Source organism: Dermacentor variabilis, chromosome 8, assembly GCF_050947875.1.
Source record: "Dermacentor variabilis isolate Ectoservices chromosome 8, ASM5094787v1, whole genome shotgun sequence".
In the NCBI taxonomy this organism is placed as follows: Eukaryota; Metazoa; Arthropoda; class Arachnida; order Ixodida; family Ixodidae; genus Dermacentor; species Dermacentor variabilis.
Genome location: NC_134575.1, coordinates 129,044,465 through 129,067,432, shown reverse-complemented (window position 1 = coordinate 129,067,432; position 22,968 = coordinate 129,044,465). Strand labels below are relative to the sequence as shown.

At 45.7% G+C, this 22,968-nt stretch overlaps 1 protein-coding gene across 1 annotated transcript in view; it reads right to left on the bottom strand.

The window, feature by feature from the left end:
* Positions 1 to 22,968, bottom strand: part of LOC142591270 (uncharacterized) — a 130,667-nt gene that overhangs the window by 25,276 nt on the left and 82,423 nt on the right. Inside the window, exon 2 of the mRNA XM_075703606.1 lies at positions 4,000 to 4,176. Within this exon, the coding sequence (XP_075559721.1) occupies positions 4,000 to 4,176 (177 nt within the window). The remainder of the gene's footprint in view (positions 1 to 3,999; positions 4,177 to 22,968) is intronic.

Below are 22,968 nucleotides of genomic sequence, written 5' to 3'. Positions count from 1 at the left end.
TGTAGGGTCCTTTCGATGTAGGCGAATCTGTTCGTGTTCTCGGCTTGGTAGGTCTCCATTGTTTGCTTCAATGTTGTCACTGCTGCGATGTTCGCCGTGATCAGCTGTTCGAGTTTGGTGAATGTCGCTTCGAATTTCGCTTCGAGGCTGTTGATGCGATCGTTTTCTGTTTGCTTGCGCGTGGCTTCCACGGCTCGCTTCTTCTGTGCCGGTTCTTCTATGGCTGTCTCCTGGACGTTCGTGGTTGTTTCCTCGGTCTTGCTTGTTCTTGGCGTCGGTATCTGTAGAGGCTTGTTGTTGCATAGCAGCACCTGACGGATCTCGGCGATCTCTCTCGTGCGGTTGATGGTTGCTCGCAACGCCGCGTTTTCTTGTATTAGGGTCTCATTTGCTTCTTGCACCTTGTTCATATCTTCTTTCTTCGTGGTTTCGGTGATTTTCTGCGCCTTCCTTATATTGTTCCCTTTCACTGCGTCGACCCAGCTCACTCTCTCACGTGATGGTGACCTTTTCCTCCTGAGGCTTCTCTTGCAGCAGCTGTTGTCTCTCGATTTAGGCGCTCGGTTCTCCGATGGGGTCCTTGACTTTCGCTAGCTGGCGGCTTGTTGAGTGGCGGGAAATCGCTCTCCGACAGCAGCTGGCGTTCAGCCTGACGGCGCTCCCATTGTCGCTGGCGCACTACGTAGGGGATCTTGTATTTCGCCTTGCACGTTCGGTCTCCGGTCGGGTGTTCGTCCCCGCACAACTTATATTTTGGGGTACAGCGCTGGTCTTCTGTAGGGTTCGCCAGTCCGCAGGCCAGGCACGACTTGATTGTGGGGGTTGGGCAGACGTCCTTGCGGTGTCCCACTCGGCCGCACTGCTGGCAAACGTCGATCTGTTTCCTGTAGAGGTGGCACGGTATCAGGGCGACTCCGTATCGGACGAAGTTCGGTACCTTGGGTCCCTGGAACACCACAATCGCAGTGGTCGTGCTTCCAATCCTTTTTGAGCCCACTGCTAGCGGGTTCCCCTCGTTGACGATGTACCTATCTACCTCGTCGGCGCTCGCGTCGATGGGGATGCCTCTGATGACGCCCTTTACTGTGTCGTAAGGTGCCGTGCGATATGCGCTGACCTCGTAGGGTTTGCCTTGAATAGAGATTTCCTGGATTTTAGCGTACCTTGCCGCGTTGTCTTCGTTCGGTGTACTGACGGCCACGATGTTCCGTTGCGTGTTGGGGCAGATGGTGTCCGCGGCGCTTTCCTCGCTCGTGATCTTGGCCGCGGTGAGTATGGCCGCAGCGACGGTGCTGGTGCCAGTCTTCACGATGTCCGGTCCCCCTCTGGGTCTGACAACTATCTTGCCGAAGCGCTGTCGCCAGTTTTAGTGCAATAAACTCGCTGCACGCCATCCTTCAAGCACTATGATTTCGCTTCATTTACGCGTGTGAACTGTATGACGTCACACCTTTTTCTCCCTGGTACGCAGTCTCATATTCACATAGACATTGACGCCTGTAATGTCGGGGCTGTCATGATACGTTTTGGGTCGTTGCAGTCGTTTCTGGCGCCAAGAACCATGGTCTTGGCGCCAAGAACCATGGAGATTACCTACAGAAGTATACCGTCGCTGGTGGTTATGTTGGGTCACCACCTATTGCTTCTGTCGTACGAAGGGCGCAAGAGCATTTCCTCAAAGATTGGTCAATTCCTGTTTGCCAGAAGGAGTTGCTTGGACCTGATTAATTATCCATTCATGACCGTCCCGGACTGCCCGAAGCATCGATTTCAGCCAACGAGCGTTGCATATGAAACATCTCGGGCAGTTTTGGACAGCCCAGGATAAGTCGAATAGGCCCATTGATGATATGGCGGCTCTGATATATTTTCAGCTTCTGAAGTTGCTTCCAGAGCTTGCAAGACACAAAAGCTTGGCCTTTAAGGTCTGGCCTTTAGGGGCTGCTGCTTCGAGGGGGCTGTCGAGGAGAGTGTGATTCGGACACTACCTATACCAAATATCACCGCCAAAAGTAGCCAGAAAGTAGACCAGTCGCCAAGCCCAATTCTCGGTCGCGAGAAGCCTCTAAATGTAGCTAATTTGGCGACAAATCGCCAAACGTGGCAACATTGGTGATGGATTTTGGCGCACACTTGAAGTCAAGAGAAGGAGAAGGGAGGAGAAAAAAGATGCCAAAAGCTAACTGGAAGTCACGTGATTCAACACCGGCGTGACGTTTGAAGGCGCGGGTGTTTTGATATAGGCGTTTTAAATAAGGTAATGCGCAGAACGAATTGCCCTTAGCCTGGGGAGGCCACACAGATAACGGGAGGGCAGCCGTTACTGCAGATGCAGTGGGTTGTATCAGTCAGTGTTGTGTTTACATGGCGCCATGATTGTACCTCAACAGCTGCGTCAGTGCGATAGCAAAATAAAGAGTAAGGAAGGTGTGCCCGGAGTGAATTCATTGCAGTGCGCCCATCCGTAACGTTTCGACAGAAAACAAGCATATTTATTTCAGCTTATAACGTGAAAATGAATGTACAATGGCATATATATATATCGCTTTTGCGCCTTTAATTCATCTAATAAATTGTGAACTGGTTCTGACGTCTTACTTGTTCCGTTAGCAAAAGCTCATTGTAAGTCGCGGAATTAGCACACAGCTAGTCTGTGGCAATGTTGCGAGCTTCCCAATTAACAGCGTGCAGAGGTCTCTCAAGGAAGCTTTAGAGGCTCTGCACTTAACTTCATATAATAGACCAGTCACCAGGATTATAAGATCAACACAGAATAGCTTTTGACCGGAAGAGCAATGACTCAAGAAGGACTGCAGGAACGCACGCAGGATTCAGACACATTGCTTAAAATACGGAACACAGGATAAACTTTATCGCTTCATTAAGATGATAAACTGCGCGAATAAGGGTGTCCTGACGAGATGTTCACTGGAATCGGTAGCATGAGCAGGCTTTGCACCAGTAGCACCACTTCATGAAAGGAAACTCCTGTCTGTCCACTAAGTACAGTTCTGTCCACTGTTCAGGCACAATCACTCCCGAAAAAGGGCTACCATAAAGAGGATAAAGGCAAATAGAACACACACTCTCAGCACTACGTGCTCGATTAATCGCAAAACAAAGTGGAATGATGCCGACGGCCGACGAAGCATCTAATACGCGTCAACCGAGCTGTCGCGATAATTCGACGTAAGATCGTCGTCACATCCAGTAGTTTCTTTTTGTTTGTTCTCTTTTCCTCCCCGCTCCACCTCCTCTCTTGACCTCTAGTGTGCGTCCTTCTTGTGGGATTAAGCTGAGGCCCCCCCCCCCCCCCCCTTCGCCGAAGCGACTCGGCAGCAGGACAACGCTCGCCAACCGGTTGCCGCAAGCAAACGTGCAACGCTGTCGTCAACCCGCAAATCGAACGCCTTTCGCTGCAGGAGACCACGAAGCGATTTACTGACAAGCCGTTCTGTTTCGCTTGCACGGCTTGCGAACGCCTGTGTTTTATGGCGGACGTGCCCAGTGCTCCGGTGCTTGCGATGCTGTGTCTCTGGGGTGTTTATACCCGGTCGCGAGTAGTTCGAGAAGTTTCGCTCGTGTGGCATTTGTTGAGAATCCCTGTGCAGCGGTTGGGTGGCGCTGATGGCTACTTGCGATTAATTATTCAGGTACAATGAAAGCACGCAACAGCTTCCCTGAAGTCACGTTGTACTGTCGTGTTCTACCAATTCCTACATATATCAAAGAGGGATCAACCATATTTTTTCCCTTTAAAGGTGCGTTTTAGCTTTTAATATGATAGCGTGGTGAGGCGATTGCACCGAAGAAGCATATTCGAGTACAAGTCGCACCACCGTTCGTTCAATGGAGGATCATTAAACTTATGCGCAATTGTGCGCGAGAGGTACAGGATTTTCAAGCTAGCCCTGAAATCGTTACTCAATAGTGTATGAACGCGGCCATAAAGAGAACAATTGCGTGAATGATCAAGCGCTTCTGCTGTGGAAAACTTACGTATGGTTTATTTGCTTCTCTTGGGAGGGCTTCCGTAATTCCGGTGTACTCCAAATGATGCTCCAGGACTTGGATCCCATTAAATGAATTTAAGTGGTAGTCCAACCGGCGAGTCACATGGCGTAGGTCATCTTTCGTAAAGCTAAGCTGCTTGGTCGATTTGTCGTTCAATGAGACCTGGAAAAGAAAAGACAATATTTTATTTTTACCCGCCAACCAGTCCGCACTGGCCAGCCTATCAATCAATCAATCAATCAATCAATCAATCAATCAATCAATCAATCAATCAACCAATCAATCAATCAATCAATCAATCAATCAATCAATCAATCAATCTAAAAAATTATTCCATGCACAAATCTGTTCTTTTGTGGAAGACGAGGGCTCGAAAAATAGTGGATCTATTCACTTGAGAAGCTTCGAGCCGCCGTTTACATGGCATACAGTGAGAGCGTGGAAATACAAAAATGTGTGTACACGTTGAACAACGATAATTTCCTAAGGTATTCATGACAATAAATTCATCGATGCTTTATACAATTGTAACATTGCAAAAAATAATTCGGAAATCTGGAATAAAATTGTACATAATATGTAGCTTTCTCACAAAAGAAATGGATCAATCTTTTGCAACAAGAAATGCCTTGATTGCACGGTTCCCAGTTGTTTCTAATTTCATTCCGTATTCATCAAGTTTGTTTAACAGCTTTGGAAGAGTGTGACGAAGCATGATGCTGGCGAGCGCGTTCTATTGAGCGTCAGCTTCAACCTTTTACTTTTAATAAAGGAACGTGGAGAGTATATTGTGCCACTCACGCGTGCCTTCCTTTGCTTTCTGTTCTGTCGTGTTTAGTTCTAGGAGACGGAATTCAAGCCGCGGAAATGGTTATTGCACCAATAACCATTTCATTTTGTTTACTTAGTCCTGTATTCAGCCGTCATGAAAACCGCTACTGAATTTATAAATTCAACTCGAAGATACGATCGGTAGTCTCTAAATTGAACTGTTGAAGAAATTGGGAACAAGGCCGTCTTGAAAAGAAATGTTGAAATCTGAGAAATACTATTGTTTGAGCATTTCGTTTTTATGCACCCCAGTCGTAAACTTCCGCGGACAGCTTTGCCTAGATTGCCGGAACATCCCGGGTTCGACGAGCCCATTTTGTTCTGTTTTACAACGAATGAGTGTCTCAAGGTAGATACCCTTTTCTTTTTGTTTTTCCATATTTTAGGGGGAGGGGGAGCAGAGGACCGCATTATATCAGTAGCTACGAGCATTGTATTGAGCGCAGGATGAAAGCTATCTTGCTCGGAATCGGTGAATCAAAGGCAGATTTTGTCGATTTCGGTCTTCGAGATGTTGTGTAAAAGGTGCAGACTGATAACCACGAAAGAGGATTAATGATTGTTTTTATCTGCAGCTTGTATAGCGCCGCACACGGTTGCACAGCTGCTTCTGTAAAAACGCGATTAGACGCAGCGCGATATTCACAGCGCCCGTGGTTGTTCTGCTACGCAGATCTTGGAAGCCGCCTCCTCTTGCTGATGCGTGCACCGCACTGTTCTAGGTGTATCTCACAGCGATGTTCATCGTCACCGCTATTTTAGGTATAACTGCTGACCACGAAGCATCTAAACGATAATGTCAAAAAAAAAAAGAAAAGAAGCAATCGCTAATATATAGACTTTGCCAGAATTTTACGCCGGTGTTGGTACTGAATTTGTGAGTTACACGAAGATCATATTTGAAGGTTAATTAAGTAATTTGCTTTACAGTATTTCAGCCGACCGAGTTGGCTTAGTGTTTATGGCGTTTTGCTACACTTCAGGACGTCGGGGTTTCAGTACAGGGTGTAGCTGCCGCATTTCAATTGCAGCCGCCAGGAAGAAAACTTGCGCGCTCAGATTTAAGTGCACGGGGCGTCCACCACTCGTCGATTCAGAGCTGGACAGCTCGCCAACATCAAAACCTAGCAAAAAATCTGCCGTAGCAAGACAAGGTCGTCTATATAGAGCTCACTATCGAACGCTATCGGAAAAGACGAGATGACAGCCATCACCTTCCTGACTCGAGGCAGCGGTTAGCGGCATTACGACATGGGTCCTGCGCATCTTTGACGCAGTGGTAATAGTGTTTATCCTCTAGACAGCGCGCCTCCTGTGCCTGTCTGTTCGTAGGGGAAGCCAGGTTGAATAGGAGCGCCACAAAGCCATCCGGTTTTGCCTCTGTCCACCGCAGAGTTCCCATCTTATAGCCGCCCTTGTCGAGGCCAGCACTTGGCCCCTCTTCCTTCGGGAAAAACTTGATCACCAGTTGGACACATCCTATTGAATTGCTTAGAGAACCCACCTCACACAGTTATCAGTATATTCACGATCTTCATTCCGGATCCTACGGTACCGTCACCAGTAAAACCCATACGCGAGTACATTAACCCGTATCAACACCCGCCTCTCCAATACACCGCACCGAGGCAAAAGCCCAGCGTGCAGTCTCCTGCAGGATGGCTCAAGCCTACTAGAGGATGGTTTCAGCAAGAGGAAGCACTTGTACAAGAAAGGCTCGGTGCCACAGGACTCCGCATTGCGACAGTGGCCCGTCTTGTCTGGCTAAGGCGAGCTTCAATAGGAAAGGCTGCCTTTTTGCGAGTATTCCCTCCACGGCAGAGCTGGCAGCCATTTATCTCGCACTGGAGTGGGACGTCATCTTTCATAGGGTTCCATCCAACCTTGGCATTGACGCAAGAGATAAACCTGATGCCTGTGGTATTGACCGAAGACGGAAGTCAGACTCCAGCCGTCCCGATGTAAAAAGCCCTTTATTCAACATATACAACCATACATATAACGAAGAACAGGAGAGCCCCTTGGGGAATAAAGAACTCAAATGAATAACGAAACTAAATACAACAATGCCGTCGCTAAAGCCGTCCGGAGCATGAAATTTTCTCAATGGCAAAAACCTTAATATCATGCCTGCCACGTCACGCGAAGAGGGCTCCGTCATGAACACCCGGAGCGCCAACTTGCTGCTAGGCACCCACAATGACTTGTGCCCAAGAACGCGCCTTGATCCTCAAACAGAGGGTACGATTCGTGAACGCCGTTGGCACAATGCCAACGCGAGAGCCGCGCTGACTGTTCCGAGTGCACCCTGTAACGAGACCACTCGGAAGAAAGTGCGGGTATGCGGATTCCCGGCTGCCCGCACGCACGAATACGTTTCAAACGCTTGCAAAACTTCACGAGCAGTAGTATCCGTACTTCTGCCCGGAAGCTTCCGCAACCATGGTTTACACTTGCAGGCCAGGCACTGCGCTGGCAGATGTGCATTGCCTTTATTGATTATTGAGAGCGTTTTCGTGCTCGGTCATTAACGCACCTCCCGGTTTGACCTATGTAGGCCTTCCCGTACGACAGGGGTATCATGCAAACGACGCCTTTGCGCATTTAACATACGGCCTGGTGTGCCTCTTCTGGCAGTGAAGCTTTCTTTGTTCGCGAAGAATGCGTGGGCTCAGGCCTGCTAGTTTGCGCGGCGCCGAAAAAACTCCTGGTACACCGTACCTACTGGCGACCTTCATGTTGTGGGACATCCCATGCACATAAGGGACTATATACTTGGGCCCTTATCTCTATCCGGGAATCGCCTTGCTTGCAAATGTAAAACAAGCGCTTGCCACTGTCTTGCCAATGTCTTTCGTCCCTTTTCGTGCGCCAAAAAACCTCAGTCAAAGAAGATTTACTTATGTGTTCATGCTTGCCTGTGCGCAGTGACACCATGCTTGTTAATTTACTTAGCAACCGAATGTTTACAAGGGGCGCTCTACTCCGGCGGCTGCTGCGTATAGCGCGGTTGCCATACGCATACTGCGATGCGGACAGCGTTGGCGTCTAGGCGCACCGAGGGCCGTTAGCTTCCGGTGCACTACAGCACCGATAAGCTTGCGGTGTTCACGAAGTGTAACTGCACTAACTTTTTTTTATGTGTAAGCATTTTTATGCCTACCTAACGAGCAAACCCGTCGGGCTATGTGTTACGTAAGACGAATTGCTGTAAATAAATGAACGTCTAAAACAAAATAAATTTATGGAAAGACGTTCGCGGTGGTGAGTTTCGAACGTACGACCCCATGCTCAGAAGTCGAACGTGTTACCCAGTGGGTCAAACACGCTTTCGTTGTGTCGCGAAAGTGTTTTATGCCCAGGTCCGCGACCAACTTCCTGCAATGGATGTGACGTCGGCGGCGAATGCGTAAAATATATATTCTTGACATGGTTGGTGCCACCATCTAGGAGCGGTGAAGCGAAGTATTGCATCATCACACTAGCGAGCGCCCACAGTGAGTGCAGCGGAGGCTCCAACTCGTTCTAACGTGGCGTACGCCGTGTAGGCTGAGCTGATGACCTAGTTTCCGCACACATCCGATTAGCCTGTGACGCCTCGTGGCCTACGGAGTGCAACTTAAACTTGCATCCGCAGTGCTTACACGCTGCCTAATGCTAATCTTGCGGTGGCACCAACCAAGAAAACTATTGCGCTCAGCGGCGCAGAAAGGCAACGACGTCGACGGGCAAATATCGCTTTGGTCCGACGACAGACACGCCAGCATGAAGCAAAACTCCTTCGCGCGTTCGCGGCGCAGGCTGCAAACTCTGCCGCTCCTATTCCTGAAGCTGAGCGCGTCGCAACCCAACTGGCTGCCCAAGACACTACAGAGTCGGAACAAAATGCTCGTACCTTCGCCGAAGCTACACGGCAGCAGGACACCGCTCGGCAACAGGACGCCGCGAGCCAAGCAGCCCGGTCGCCGACCTACAGATGGTGCACTTTTCACTGCAGCAGACAGTGATTTTACGAAGCGATTCACTAATAACCCGTCTAGTTTCCTTGCGCGGTTTGCGAACGCCTGTGGCTTATGGCGGGTTCGCGCAGTGCTCCAGCGCGTGGAATGCAGTGGCTTCGGTGGATGTTTCTCTGTCTCAAGTCGTTCGACAACTTTCGCTTGTGACAATTGTCGAGGATCCCTGTGCAATGGTAGGGTGCCGCTGAAGGCTACTTGCAGTTCTTCACGTAGAATAAACATGCAATAGCTTCGGTGAAGACACGCTTCACTTTCGTGTCCAACCGATTCTTACGAAAGATGAATCCACCATATTTCTTTCTTTAATCTTGATTTGAACATTTAGAGTCACGCCTTAAAAGATATAACACGTGTCGGCCACACTTTGGCTAAGGTGGAGTTAAAATTTTAAAGCGAAGCTTTCTTTGCCTCTTCCGTCGACTTTCCTGCTGCTGCTGCTGCTGGTTTCTTGCACAACGCCTCCGGGGGGGGGGCTCAGAGCGTGTGTATACATGCCAGGAGCACGGCATTGAGTAAAGGCGACGCGAGAAACACGTTCGCACCTTTGTAGAGCGGGGTGAATGGATGGATGGATGGTATGAGAGAGCGGGGTGAATGGATGGATGGATGGTATGAGCGTCCCCTTTGGAATGTGGCGGTGGGTTCCGCCACCAAGGTCTTATTATTCTATTGCCTAATGTGCCACCTATGTTAAAGAAGAGAAAATGAAAGGAACGAGCCTGGGTTAATCACTGGGTTAATTCCAATGGTTTATTCAAGTCTTTCTATATTATTGGTTATGTCTGTGTTTCTTACATGTTTGGCTGGGGTTTATCACATTGTTTATTTATTTGTAATGCCACACATTGCACTTTGCAAGATCACGATCATGGAAAGTGCAATGGGGGCGGGGGGGAGTGGTTCCTTGTGTTAATCCAGCGGGTCCATCAAAGTCTTTCTGAATTATGTTACGCACTTGTGTTTTGTAATGCGTTAATCATAATGTTTATGACTCAGTTATGCACTGTAGTTACCAAGTGACACAACGGGGCTGCACATTTCATTTAATTAAATACAGGGACACATTTTTGAACCTATTGGGAAGTCGGAGAGAGACTGCTGCACGCGCGCTCTGCTGCTAGAGCCGCTGCTGCTACTCGTGAATTCATTTACTATATTGCAACAGAAATACGATGGACAAGAACGAAGTGAACACACAGAGCGCTTCTTTCTTATCTGTTGTCTATCTGTTGCACTTTAGTTAATAATGAATACACACAAACTCATCTAGTTTTCAGTTATTATGTCAGGCTTATAAGCCCTCTTGTGTCCTCGAATATCTGCATGGCTATGTAGCCTGTAATTTAATTTCTGGCCATGTGCTTACAAGTCGCGTGTCAATCTCCTGATTTTCCTGACAATCTTTTGTGATGTGCAGACCCAGACAGTTTCTGGTGAATCCATGCAGGGTGTTGTGCAGGGTGTAATCTGCACTACAAGTGCTGCTTTGATTGCTTTCAGTTCAGCTTTTCTAGGTGTAGGATGACCTGGAATGGTACTCACTTATATGGGGTTTAGTTTTATGTAGTGTCATACTACTGTTACACTGCTGTTGCCAGGTCAGTGTACATATTATATGTGTCTTATGTTTGCTTGTATCTTCATGATTAGCAACCTCCTCTGTGTGTTTGGCAGTTGCATATAGTCTCCTGGCCTAATTGTTTGCCCCCATATTTCACGGTATGGGCCTGTTGTGTTTCAAGTTCAGGTACTCTCGAGGTTGTATTTCTGAAGGGAGGGGTAGTCGTCTTTGCATCTCACATGCTAGCTGGCATAGTATCTTGGGACGAGGTTCTGAGCTGTTGAGACAAAGAATTTGTGCTGCAGGCTGCAACTGTACTCTGTCTCGGTGCTTGTTTGTTAGCTCTTTCTCATAGAGGTCTTCAAGCATGGTAAAGTTGGAAAGACCTGTTATTACTACCCGATGCCTGTATTTGACGAGTTGTCTTTTTTGTGTGCTGCTGGTAATTCATACTGTACCATACCTTGGACACAAGCACAGCATCTGCGATTTTCCATAGTATCCACTCGTCCACCCCCATGATTTCGAGATTATTCTTTTCACCAGGTGTGGAAGTTGTGTCCAGGCATTGCATAATTGTTTCACCCACGTGCTGTCATGGGCTTACACTAGCTGAGGATTTGTGGATGTTGACTTGGGGGCATACTTGTTCAGCTATGTGGATCACAATGTGCAATCTGGGGTAGTTCTTGATTCTAGTCTTTCTTTTTTTTCCCACGTCAATATGAGCTGACTTATCAGAAAGCGAGAGGCCAGACAGGCCAAGAAAGTCTGCAGTTTTGTCGAGGGCTTGTTGCATCATTCTTGATTTCTATAGAAGATAGCTTTCCCATAGACTGTAATACACCATAGGCTGTAGTGTTTCTTGTAGTATGCCCGTGTTGTTAGTGTGTGTGGGCCAAATGTACCTCCAACTCTCACCTGGAATTTTCTATCTTTCAGAAAGTTACTGTTTAAGTGCTCTACCAGAAATTATTTTGCTCATCCTACCTCTTATTAGAGTAGCATGAGGCAGTACTGCTGTTAAAGCCTCTTCACTCTCTTCATTCTTTCATAAGCGGTATTACACAATGTCCTGCAATAAAGTTTGTGCTGCTTATGGCCCACTCATATCTGCCAGAAGGAACAACTCTTGAAAAAGGTTTTCTTAGTGCTATGTGTGCGGCGTAGTATGAGCATTCATGCCTTGACATTTATACATCTGTAGAACCAGCTTCCTGACAGAGTGCTTGCTATACCTGATCATGCTTACTTGTGCAGAGCTGTTGAACAATACATATTGATGCAATGAATATTTACACACTCAAATTATCACGAAAGATGGTTGTTTGACAATTCTGCCCTTTGCTTTCTATTGGTGTTAGATTTTGCATAAGTATGCCCCCCTATGCAATAGTATTTTGAAGTTTAAGGGTTCAATAAAAGGTGATGAACTAAATCTAAGTGCAAGAGCTTTTCTTTTACCTATGACTCCCATCGAAATGCGACTTCCATGGCTGGCAAATCAACCCCTCGCCTTGTGTTAGCAGCAGAATGCTATAGCCACAGTGGCAGGTGAACAAATTGAACAATATTTCTGTCTATAATTTTTTTTCTTGCCTGTATGTAAGTAAAGTTTGGAATAAGTTAGTCATTGCAAAAAAAGCCCAGTTTGTGGTCCTTTATTGAATAAACCACATATTGTGTATAGTTGAAATGCAGAAATTTGTTCTAAAATCCTCGGGTGATATGTTCTTGCAAGTAGCATGGTATTTCATTACTTATAAAGATAGTAATCGGAGCGGATATCGTTGTATGGGTTTACACACTAATATATGTGATCACAAACTTATTATAAACTTAGTAGAAACATGTAAGGCATGAATGTTTCTGCACACTTGATCAGCTGTGAACGTGCAAGAACTGCTTGTACTGGCTGACTTCACTGCACAGTTTTGATTTACTTTTCTTCAGCGTGTCGTTTTATACTGCTTTATCCCCACAAGAACAGGCCGTTTGCCTGCTTTTCGCATTGTTGCACGAGTTCTACATGATTGTGCAGGAGGGTACGTTGTCACTGTGCCTCTTTACTTAATCTACTAGCTCTAGAGTTAATTACCTTTCAAAGCAAGTGTTAATACAGATGCAGTAAGGATACAAAGTCCGCAACATAGTCAATGTTTATTGGTTTCTGTGCAAGAAAAAAAATTCTCCAGAGAAGAGGTGCAACTTAACGTGCATCTAATATTTTATTCAAGCCACGGATTTAATTCTATCGTAGCAAATTCATTACGATAGCCGACACTTTTGCTCTGTCAAATTTAATACGAGGTAAGATAAGCTTTCAATATGCATCGGGAAATTCACGCTTGAAAACCGACAAGAAAATGCAAGTGAACGGTACCGCGTTCAGCGCAACGTTGAAACTTCGGGTACTTTGCTGTCTTGTCATTTGCCTTTGCCGAGGTTGAAACAATTCAAGCTGCTCCGTAAGCGCGATTTTTGCATGCTACTCAACAAAAGAAAATTGTGACGACCTCGTCGTCTGCTGGGGATCGAACGCCTCCTAGCACTGACAACTCGCAAAGGCGTACGAAGCAAACGTGAAAATGCACTTCATTTGCTGCGTAGCATGTCAACAAACGTACATAAATGGGAGAATCGAATATGCGGTACAAGTTATTTATTCTCCCTTCGCGTACGTACTGAATTCGACGATCCACGTCTCCGCGCATTGCACTTGTCGCGCGAGACGCCATTTTCCAAAACAAACCGGCGGAATAGCTCCGTTGGCAGCTCTCCGCGCAATTTCGACGGAAAATCGCAGCGATCGGTGCGACGGTGCGACCAACCGGTTGGTCGCAGCCGAAAATCGGGGGGTCGGCACTGCGACTGCGATTTTCATCGCAAACGACGGAAATCGCACTTCCGGTGCGACGAAAATCGAATCATGTGAAACAGGCTTGAGGGTGCGGAGAAACTGGTCAGTTTGTTCTTTTATTTACGATCGGGGCTCTATCCGGCGCGCGCGAAGGAGCAAAGCGGAAGACGAGCGCGCCGCCTTCCATCGCGCGAAAAACCGTGGGGAGGGTGGTATGAGCCGACGATCGCGGCGCGGGCGAAGGAGCGAAGCGGAGAGCAAAGGCGCCGCCTTCCGTCGCGCAAAAGCCTGTGGGGAGAGCGGGGGGATGGAGGGATGGTGGTACGAGTCGACGATCGCGACTCTATCTGGCGCGCGCGAGGGAGCCAAACGAAGAGCAAACGCGCCGCCTTACGTCGCGCGAAAGCCCGTGAGAAGGGGGGATGGGAGGGAGGGTGGTATAGAGGGGAGCGGCGTTGCGCTCCGACAGCAACTAGAGATGTACAAAATGGCTCATTTCTGTGAACGGCTCGGAATGGCTCATCTCACTGAAATGAACCGGTTCATTTGAACGGCTCACCGGTTCACTTAAATCTGTAACCTCGGTTATGCCGCACGGCGCCTCCGCTCTGTCTAGTTTTCATGCCGGCTGGCTCCTACCGCTCACTGCTGCGCGTACCTTTCGTTTTCTTTTTTTGAGCGCACGCGCGATACTGGCAATTATGCCATGATGCGCCAGGACCAAAAAAAGGTCCTATTTCAACACAACAGATCATTGGTCTCGTTTTATTGACGTGCTAATGATACGCGCTCAGGAAAATGCACAGAAGTGAATGTCCTGTGCGACATCTTGATGAGTACACAAACAGCACAAATAAAGACCAGAACGTAAAGTATACGTTCGCTGCTGTCTTTAAAGACAGGAAAGACGTCGTCTTCGAAGTGTTGTTGCGCGATCGGCGAAACTCTTGAGACATTGTTCGAACAGCAGCAGGCAATGAACGGCGACATGCTTTGCCAATTAAGGCTTCTTTACTTCTCCCTTCCGTTGCGTCGGGCGCCACTCTATAGCATGCGCACAAAACCAAAGGTAATGTCGCGCGCGAAGCATACAACGAGCGAATACGAGTAGCCCGAGTCTGCCCACGCCTGCCACCACTTATCGGCAACAAAACGAAACAACGAAACGCAGCATAACACATGACTCTGACGGAACGGTTCGGCATGGCTCACTGAACGGGAGAACTGGCTTCTTCCCTCCTTCAAATCTTTACAATTTCAATAATGTTTCTCTCTCTCTCTCTCTCTCTCGAAAAGAACCAGCGCTCACTTTTACTGAACCACGGCTCACTCGTTTTTTAAAGGGACACTAAAGGCAAATATTAGGTCATAGAAAAGTGATAGATCAGTGCTTGAGAATCTCTAAGGCGTCAATATTATCGCTAACATGGTGTTAATAATCGAGAAACTTCGGTAGGACATGATTAGAGACTCCCCGAGACATTCGAGCACTTTCTCGATGACGAAAGCGCTCCTCCGTTAATTCTTTCATTAGTACTCAACCACTCGTTGCAAAAAACAGCATTGCATTGTATTACAAGAAGAAATAAAATTATACTTATCCAGTTATGTTTCATTTTTAGAAAAAAAAGAACTCATTGAAATTGCCCTTGGCGGGATGCGTGCGGTCGAAAGGTTTCGTTTTCGCTCGACACCGCGCCGCCCACGTTTTCGCGTTTCATCAGTTTCGTTATCGTGTAGTGCTGCGCTGGTTTTGCTGGCTCGCGTAACTCCCACAAACTGCAAGTAGCAGAGAATTCAGCTTTCATATTATGCCGCGGGACGCCCGAACGGTCTAAGGCATTTCACCAAAAAGTAGCTGCAGCAGCGAATCAACGGCTCCGCCGTCTGTCGGCCCGACAGACGGCGGGAGAAAAGAGCGGTGATGGCGCAGGCAACGTCACCAGTCCCCCCGGTTGGGTGGCGGGAGATTTGAATTTCTAAAAAGGCATTCGGATCCTTCAGATGCAATTTTCTCGTAAAATAAGTCCTTTCCTGCCACGAAAAAAGCGTTGCGAGGTTTCTGGAATGATATTTAAGCAGTCCACGTTGACTTATTATTTGCCTTCAGTGTCAATTTATAAAGAGCGGCTCAAAAGACCATCGAAGGCGAGGAAGTGGTCAGGTGGTTGCGACTCTGGCGAGGAGAGGCGGGATGGCAGCTGATATCTGGCACCACTAATAGGTGGCGTGGAGGTTGCACCCAACAGAAGACCCGGCTCTGACGGAATAGTTCGGCGCGGCTCACTGAAAAAGGTCGAACCGGCTTCCTTTCTCCAATAGAACCGCCGTTCACTTTTACCAGGGCCCTTAAATACTTTTGACCCTGCTGTTACTGAACCACGGCTCACTCGTTCTTTAAAACGAGCGGTTAGACAGATCCGGCTCGCTCCTCAGCGACGCATCTCAAGCAGCAAGAGCGTATTTTGAGACCGGGAGCAAGGGGAACTGACGATCACGGCTCAGCCCCGTATTCTTAAATTCACTCGACGCTTCTCCTCGACTCAGCCAAGTCGAGGCAACAGACCTTCCTTAGCTCAAGGTGCCGTTGCGTCAAAGAACACCTATATAACCTTATAGAAGGGAAACTGTGCCTTCCACAGTGCAACAGGAATAAGAATAGCGGTGGCCCTGTGAACTAGTGTATACGACCGAGAGATGGCGTTGACAAAAATAAAACTGATGTCATCATCATTACTTAGCAATAAGGCCCCTGCGGTTTGCGGCTGGTGGGGCTCGTCGGGCTGCACGCTTGCAGGTTCTGGGCGATTTGTAACCGCTTTCGAGCGGTGTTCGTGTGTACGGCACTGTAACATGGCTACAGATGCCTTTATTACGTCGCCAGAGGACCGAGAGGCCTCAAAAAATGCACTTGAAACAGGTAAGCTTACATTGTTTATTGTCAATGGTGAATGAAGCTGTACATGCATGCTCACAGTTTTCGTACAGGTCAGGTAGACTGAATGCTATCAGTCACTAAATTTGCAACATACAGAAGCACAGATAGCCATCCACTTAATGGCATTGAAAGCTAAAATCGAGCGAAGCTTTTTCGTCGTGTTTGGCGGGCCTTTAGCGCAGAGAGAGCGACACTTCAGACAGTGATATGTATGCTGGCCTGTCCTCGTACTTGTATTTGCGTACAGTGCGGCTTGACATGTTTCATAATATACGTATATTGTCTGCGTTCGAAGATTTCAGCTAGACTTGATTAAAAAACATGAAAAGTGCTCGGCAAAGATAAACTCGAGCTGCAATGTGCCATTGTTTGCGTAACGCATTGACGAGAGGCACATAGTCTAGGGGGAAAACGTTATGCTAAATTTTGCAGCACATATTGCCTGTTCTTGATACTTCTGCTGCAAATTTAGTGTTCATGTGCGGCAGTAAAGGCTTCGATTCAAATGTAGTACTCGTAGAAAAGCAAGGAACGTTATGAAGAAAACAGTACTTACAAGGACTCCTGCAAATATTCTATGAATAAACAAGAACACTAAATAAACATATAAGTAAGCCACGTTAATGCCCACAGAACCTTGCGAAATGCAATTCACGTTTCCATTTTAAAAAATACACAGCATGGTTTGTGTATTAAAGCACGGCAAAAGAGGTTGCGAGGAGATGGACACTTCAATAGCGTAACAGAAGTGAGCGAGGGAAGCCTCATCCCGGATCCAACGTTTCAACGAGCAAACATATCTGTGAGGGCCGTGACGAAGACAAGTTCCCACGCTGAGGCTTCCCTTGCTCGTCCACTGTTGGTTGGCTGAATGTTAAACAAAACTTACCCCGAGCATATTTCAAAAATTTTGGGGGGGAAGACACTGCGCTCAGGTTTGTCATCTGCTATTTGAAGAGAAACAAAAATTGTTTTTAGCGATTTGTCTGTGTGAGAAGTGTGGAATGGGCCGATTGTGTGAACATACCTTTTCTAGCTATCTCTTACTGTTCAGGGATAGCCTAGTAATTGATTTCATGCAAACTGTAGATTATCCATTTGTAATTAAGAAATGTAAAATAACGCGCGTTTACATATCTAATTCTAATCATAGTACTTGCTTTGTTAACAACTTTCCCTCAAGTTTCATCGCATGATATAAATAAGTTGCTGTACGCATTACAAATACCTAAAAGTGGACCATTAGTATAGCGTACGTCATTAACTATGCTAACCATATGCTCGGGTACTTATGGCTCAACTTTTCCGAAGCACCGTCTACGTTAAGAATACAGCTTTACAAGACTCTAATAAGCTCTAAACTTGAACATGCATCTGCAATATGGGATACCAGTGGCGTTAATCTTATTACTTCACCTGAACTAGTAAAAAATAACTCTACTCGTTTAATTCTTTATTATTATAACCGTGCTGTGAATATAACATCAATGAAAACAAACCATGCACTTATTCCACTAGCTAACCACCATAAGTCACACGTCTTTCACTATTTCATGAAATTTTCAATTACACCAGTCTTCGCGACAACTTCGTACTGCGACCTCAGTACATTTCGAAACGCGTCGATCGTTACAGCAAGGTAGGAATTGATTCATATTATACGAAGCCTTTCTTTCAATCTTTCATCAGCTAGACATCTTAGGAATGAAACTACCTTCCCTCAAGTATCGCAGCCATCACCGATAAGAAACTTTTTCGCAAAACATTAGCTAGCATTGTATAATCAGAAGAATTATTATATTACGAGAACCCACAGAACTTGTTTGTTTGTTTGCTTTACTACTTTTTAACCACTCCCCTTCTTAATGCCACACGGCCCTGGGGGTATTTAAATAAAAAATAAAATAAACAGTGACTGCCAGAGTTTCAGCCAGCGTGAACTATCACTTCCTCAAGACTGCATTGAACATGTGTGATTATTTCAAAATTCTTTGCATTTTCATGTAACAAATTACTGTTGCGAGGCAGCATCTGATACTTGGTGGTAATGCCCGTCAAGCTGATTTGGAAAGATGACAGAGTTTGTACATTAGCAAGTAGGAGCTGGCTATATTGTTTCTGTCCCGGTCGTCATGGCTATAATAACCAGAAAAGAAACAACTTGGGCTCAACATGTCACTTCTCCGTCTGTCATGAAACTAACTTAAAAGCAAGAAGCTTGTGCGCAAAATTTTAGCATTTCTGTGCGGTACAATACAAAACTGTAGACTTGCTTTCCTGATAGCGCTCATACCCCTATATCTGGTAAACTTGCAAACATTTCATAGTGAGGCAGATAGTTCAAAAGGACCTGTTCTCATTATGGTGACCGTTGAGCTTCTTATGGTTCGGTGTGGGCAGCTTGCAGACCAATATTCTCTGTTTTGTCCGTCTTCCTGAAAAGAGAAATGATGAAGCCATGACAAACAGGCAAACAAAATATGGTGAAGCAAAAGTTAGTCCAATAAATTAACAAATCATGGTTCTAGTTGGTGTTCTGAAACATACCTTGTGAGGAATTTGGCCCTTGATGTTACTGACACTGGTGAAACATTCACTGCTGACTTGTACGTCCACAGACAATAAGAGTCCAAAGGGGTGAACAAATATGAGCAGCGTCTTGGAAGGTGGAGCCGAAACAAAAAGAGGTTCAATTATTATGGTCTAAGTGTGAGTGAGTTTGTTATCCATGTTAAGAACAGCGTGCAAAACGCTCCATGACAGGAAAGCACACACACACACACAGAAGAATGTTTTGCGCGTGCATTTATTTCAATGGCGTCATTGTGTGGACTGTGCTTAATGAAGCCTCGATTACATCACAACTTTTTCTGCCAGATACTAGGTAATTGGCACTAGTAATTTCAATATGTCTCAAATGCAACAATGTAACTAACCGGAAGTACGTTTGCCACTAATGTGAAATGAGTTTATCACATTGTATCATTTACGCAGAAACAGCAAAACTATTAATTATTGAAGCTGCATTCCGTGTTAGTAATTTTCGCTACGCGACAAAATAACGAGAGCCCCGTTTGAATTGCCTTTAAAGAGCAATAATTTGTATAACAATTTCCACTTTTACGAAATGACTACCGGAATCTGTTTATCCACCTCCCACGCAAAAAAAAAATCAAAGTTCACAATGCGAAGCAATGCTTTTTTACTCACCGGTGCACAATCCCAGAGGCTGCAAAGTTAATACACATTCGTGGGAAGTCTTCTAGCAGACTGTGCTTGGTGCCAACCATGAATTTTCTCACTAGATAGCAGATTTCTTCAAAGCGACACGTCATTAAGCCAGTGACTTGAAGAACTCCAGTCCCTTCGGCTATACACCGATACCCGTACACTTGTCTCCCTTCGACCATGGACCATGGCAGGTCACCGCCCGATGCTTGAACCGACAGTTACGCAAATTTGACGTCAGGAGATAGGAACAAAAACATTGAAATAGTTTTACGTTATAGGGCCCCAGGTCCGCGTGTACCGTGCTCTGACGGCCCGTGCACTGAGCAGGCAGCAGCTTATGCCGACGCTGCGACGCTCCCTCCAGCCATTACCGCCCCTCTGCCTAGACCGCACTCCAGTGGCTTCGTTGCCACCGCCAATGAATGCGCAGCGTTACTACCCCGCCCCTCCACCGCTTGCAAGGAACCGCTTTATTCCAACCGAGCTCGTGCTGCCACCACGAGGATCAAGCTGTGCAGCTGGTGATGATATATGCAGATGAAGGAGATGTACAACGGATGATGAGAAAATGAAGATGGAACTTAGGCATGTGTTGCGCTCACACTAGATGTATTCATTACAAATGTTGACAATAACTCATTAAGTGCGGACGCTGTTTACACCGACATTAGGGATCGCCTTGGAGTGTTCGTGTTAAGTGATAAGTCTGGGCATGTTATTAAAAAAGAAGACGCGAGTAATGTATACGCAGTCTATAACTAATAAGTCTTCAATCATTTCGTTGTGCTGTCAGTCAGCGGACCTGAAGCCACGTTTCTGAGGCAGACAGCCGTGATACTGCTTACTATAATTTTATTACTCCATTAAATACAGTCTATGAGGCGCACTTCCCATAAAAAAAAAAGTTACCACCCCATCAAGGACGCGGAAAGCCTGGATGACGTCGGAGTTGCTACAAATGATTGAGCATAAGAATAGCGTGTACGCACAATTCGTAAAATCAATAGATGAAAACTTGTTTTGCCAATTCCAAAAGTACAGAAATAATCTTACATCCCAAATAAAGATGTCTCAGGATGCTTACTTTAAAAATGTATTTTGGAGTTCGACTGAACAGCGATCGGATATTATTTGGCGGAAATTGAATTTTTTACTCCAACTAATTATTTCTGGTACTCTGGGTAACTTTCAGCATCAGGGAGAGCGAATTTCTGGCCCTTGTTTAGATTACGCTTTCAACAACATTTTTATTCATCAGGCTTTTCAGAGTTCTTAAACAGATGCAAAAGCTACCACTCGGCGCTTTTGCCCAATGACAATTTCAGTATCACGCATGAAATCTTTCAGTATAGCAAAAGCAGTTATATTGTACATGTGAGAGAATTCATATGGTTGAATGCTTAGTTCCTGTTGGTTGAAGAAAACAAGCATTTTTTGTACTGTGTACGTTGCTTTAGAAGCTGTGGCGGTTAGTCGGATTGTTCAAAATGTATCACATATGAATGAATAAATCAGTCTTTTATCTATCTTATCTATATGAGAAAGGAGACAACTAAATGCTCGAAAGCTTGAATAGGTCCTGCCCCCTTTTTCAACTTTGCAGTACAAGAGACCACAACAAAAGATAATTTTTCACACAAACAAACAAACAAACAATCGAGGGATAAGAGAATAGAAAACGCTTTGTAAGAAAAGGTGGTATTCATTGCACTACAAAAGAAAAAGCTACGCGCTATGGGAAAGGGAGAAACCACATAATTATAAAGATGCCTGCAGTATCCTCACAAAATCTAGTTCATAAAATGCTGTTTATGAACAGCGTTTGAATAAACAGAAGGGTCAAACATTTAATGCTTTAACTTATTTAATAACACTGGCAGAGTATAATATGCTTGTTCGGTGTAATATGCTTTGCGTGTCGGAACTAACCACATTTCCTTATGTTTAGTATGCGGAATATTGGTGTGCTTTGCAAGTTCTGCCAGTTAACGAATATAATTTGTAACACTTCGTGAAGAATATTTGAAACTCATTAAAAGTCTCTAATTGTATAAAGCAGAGACAGGTAAGGTTTCATATTTAAAAAAAAGATACCGTGTTGGGGAAACAGTAAGGCACACCAGGCAATGCATCTCACACCTCTTTTTTGAAGAAGGTGTAACTTGGACAAAGTAGTAATACCTGTAGTACTGCAAATGGTACTGCAATATTGTAAGCGGCGGAGAATTGAAGAAATATAAACCAGCAGCCTAACTTTAGCAGTAAGAATAGTGCACAGGCGTAACATAATACCGACTGCTGAATATGTTTTTTGATGTGATGTAATCAACATAATCATTCGAAGTCAAGCGCCTACAAAATTTGACGCCAATGATTTTGACAGAATCTACTGTATCCACAAGATCATGGCTTAAGCATACACTGAAAACTTGGGTCACTATGTCGGTGTAGAAGGTGCACCGACGATGGCATAACGAAAGTGAGATCACGTAGCTGGATTGACGACCATAAAACGACCCGACGGCATTAATACCAGGAGCACGTACGATCGACCTAGTGGTCCAAACAGGTATACAACTTGGGTCACTGAGTAAGGTAGGTAGGTAGGTAGATAGATAGATAGATAGATAGATAGATAGATAGATAGATAGATAGATAGATAGATAGATAGATAGATAGATAGATAGATAGATAGATAGATAGATAGATAGATAGATAGATAGATAGATAGATAGATAGATAGATAGATAGATAGATAGATAGATAGATAGATAGATAGATAGATAGATAGATAGATAGATAGATAGATAGATAGATAGATAGATAGATAGATAGATAGATAAAGCTCAAAACGCATCAAGTAGACAAATAATGCTGTTCGCATTAAAAACGTTTGCTCCCAGCTGTCCTTTAATTGTGCTTTTGTTCCTTGAGTTAACACTGCGACTTCTGTTGAGAATGTCCTTATATCGCCAGAAAACATCCCACTCTGTTATCTGCTGCGTAATGACTTCTTTCGCATGCGTTACTCGTAGCACGCAAATACGAAAAGCGACACATGATTACAAGCCTGCGCGCTGCGACGACAGTGCACATGGGCCCGGAAAGGGACTTGAAGGAACTAGTGAATTACAACGGCGGATTCGGAGGAGCCGGCCAACTGCTGCGTAGCTTGAGAACAGAAGCTCTCTACCGCATCCAAAATTAGCGAGGATAGGCTGCGTGTGGTCACCGGCATCTGCTGGCGGATGCCAGCACAGACAAAACAATCTGTGGAGTGCCCATACGTACCGTTTCAGCGTCGCTGCCTGTGTCCGGTCTGTCGCTCTCATCAGAACTTGAGATATTCGAGTCGAAGCTTTCACTGTCGAGAAACGCGAGCTTAACGCGGCGAGTCGTTCATGACGTCCACTACGAAAGTCACGACCTCCACGGTGACATTAAGCACAGTTAGCAGCTAAAGAACAAAAAAGGAAGTCGGAGTTTCACCCTAAAGGCAAAGCATCGATTGCGA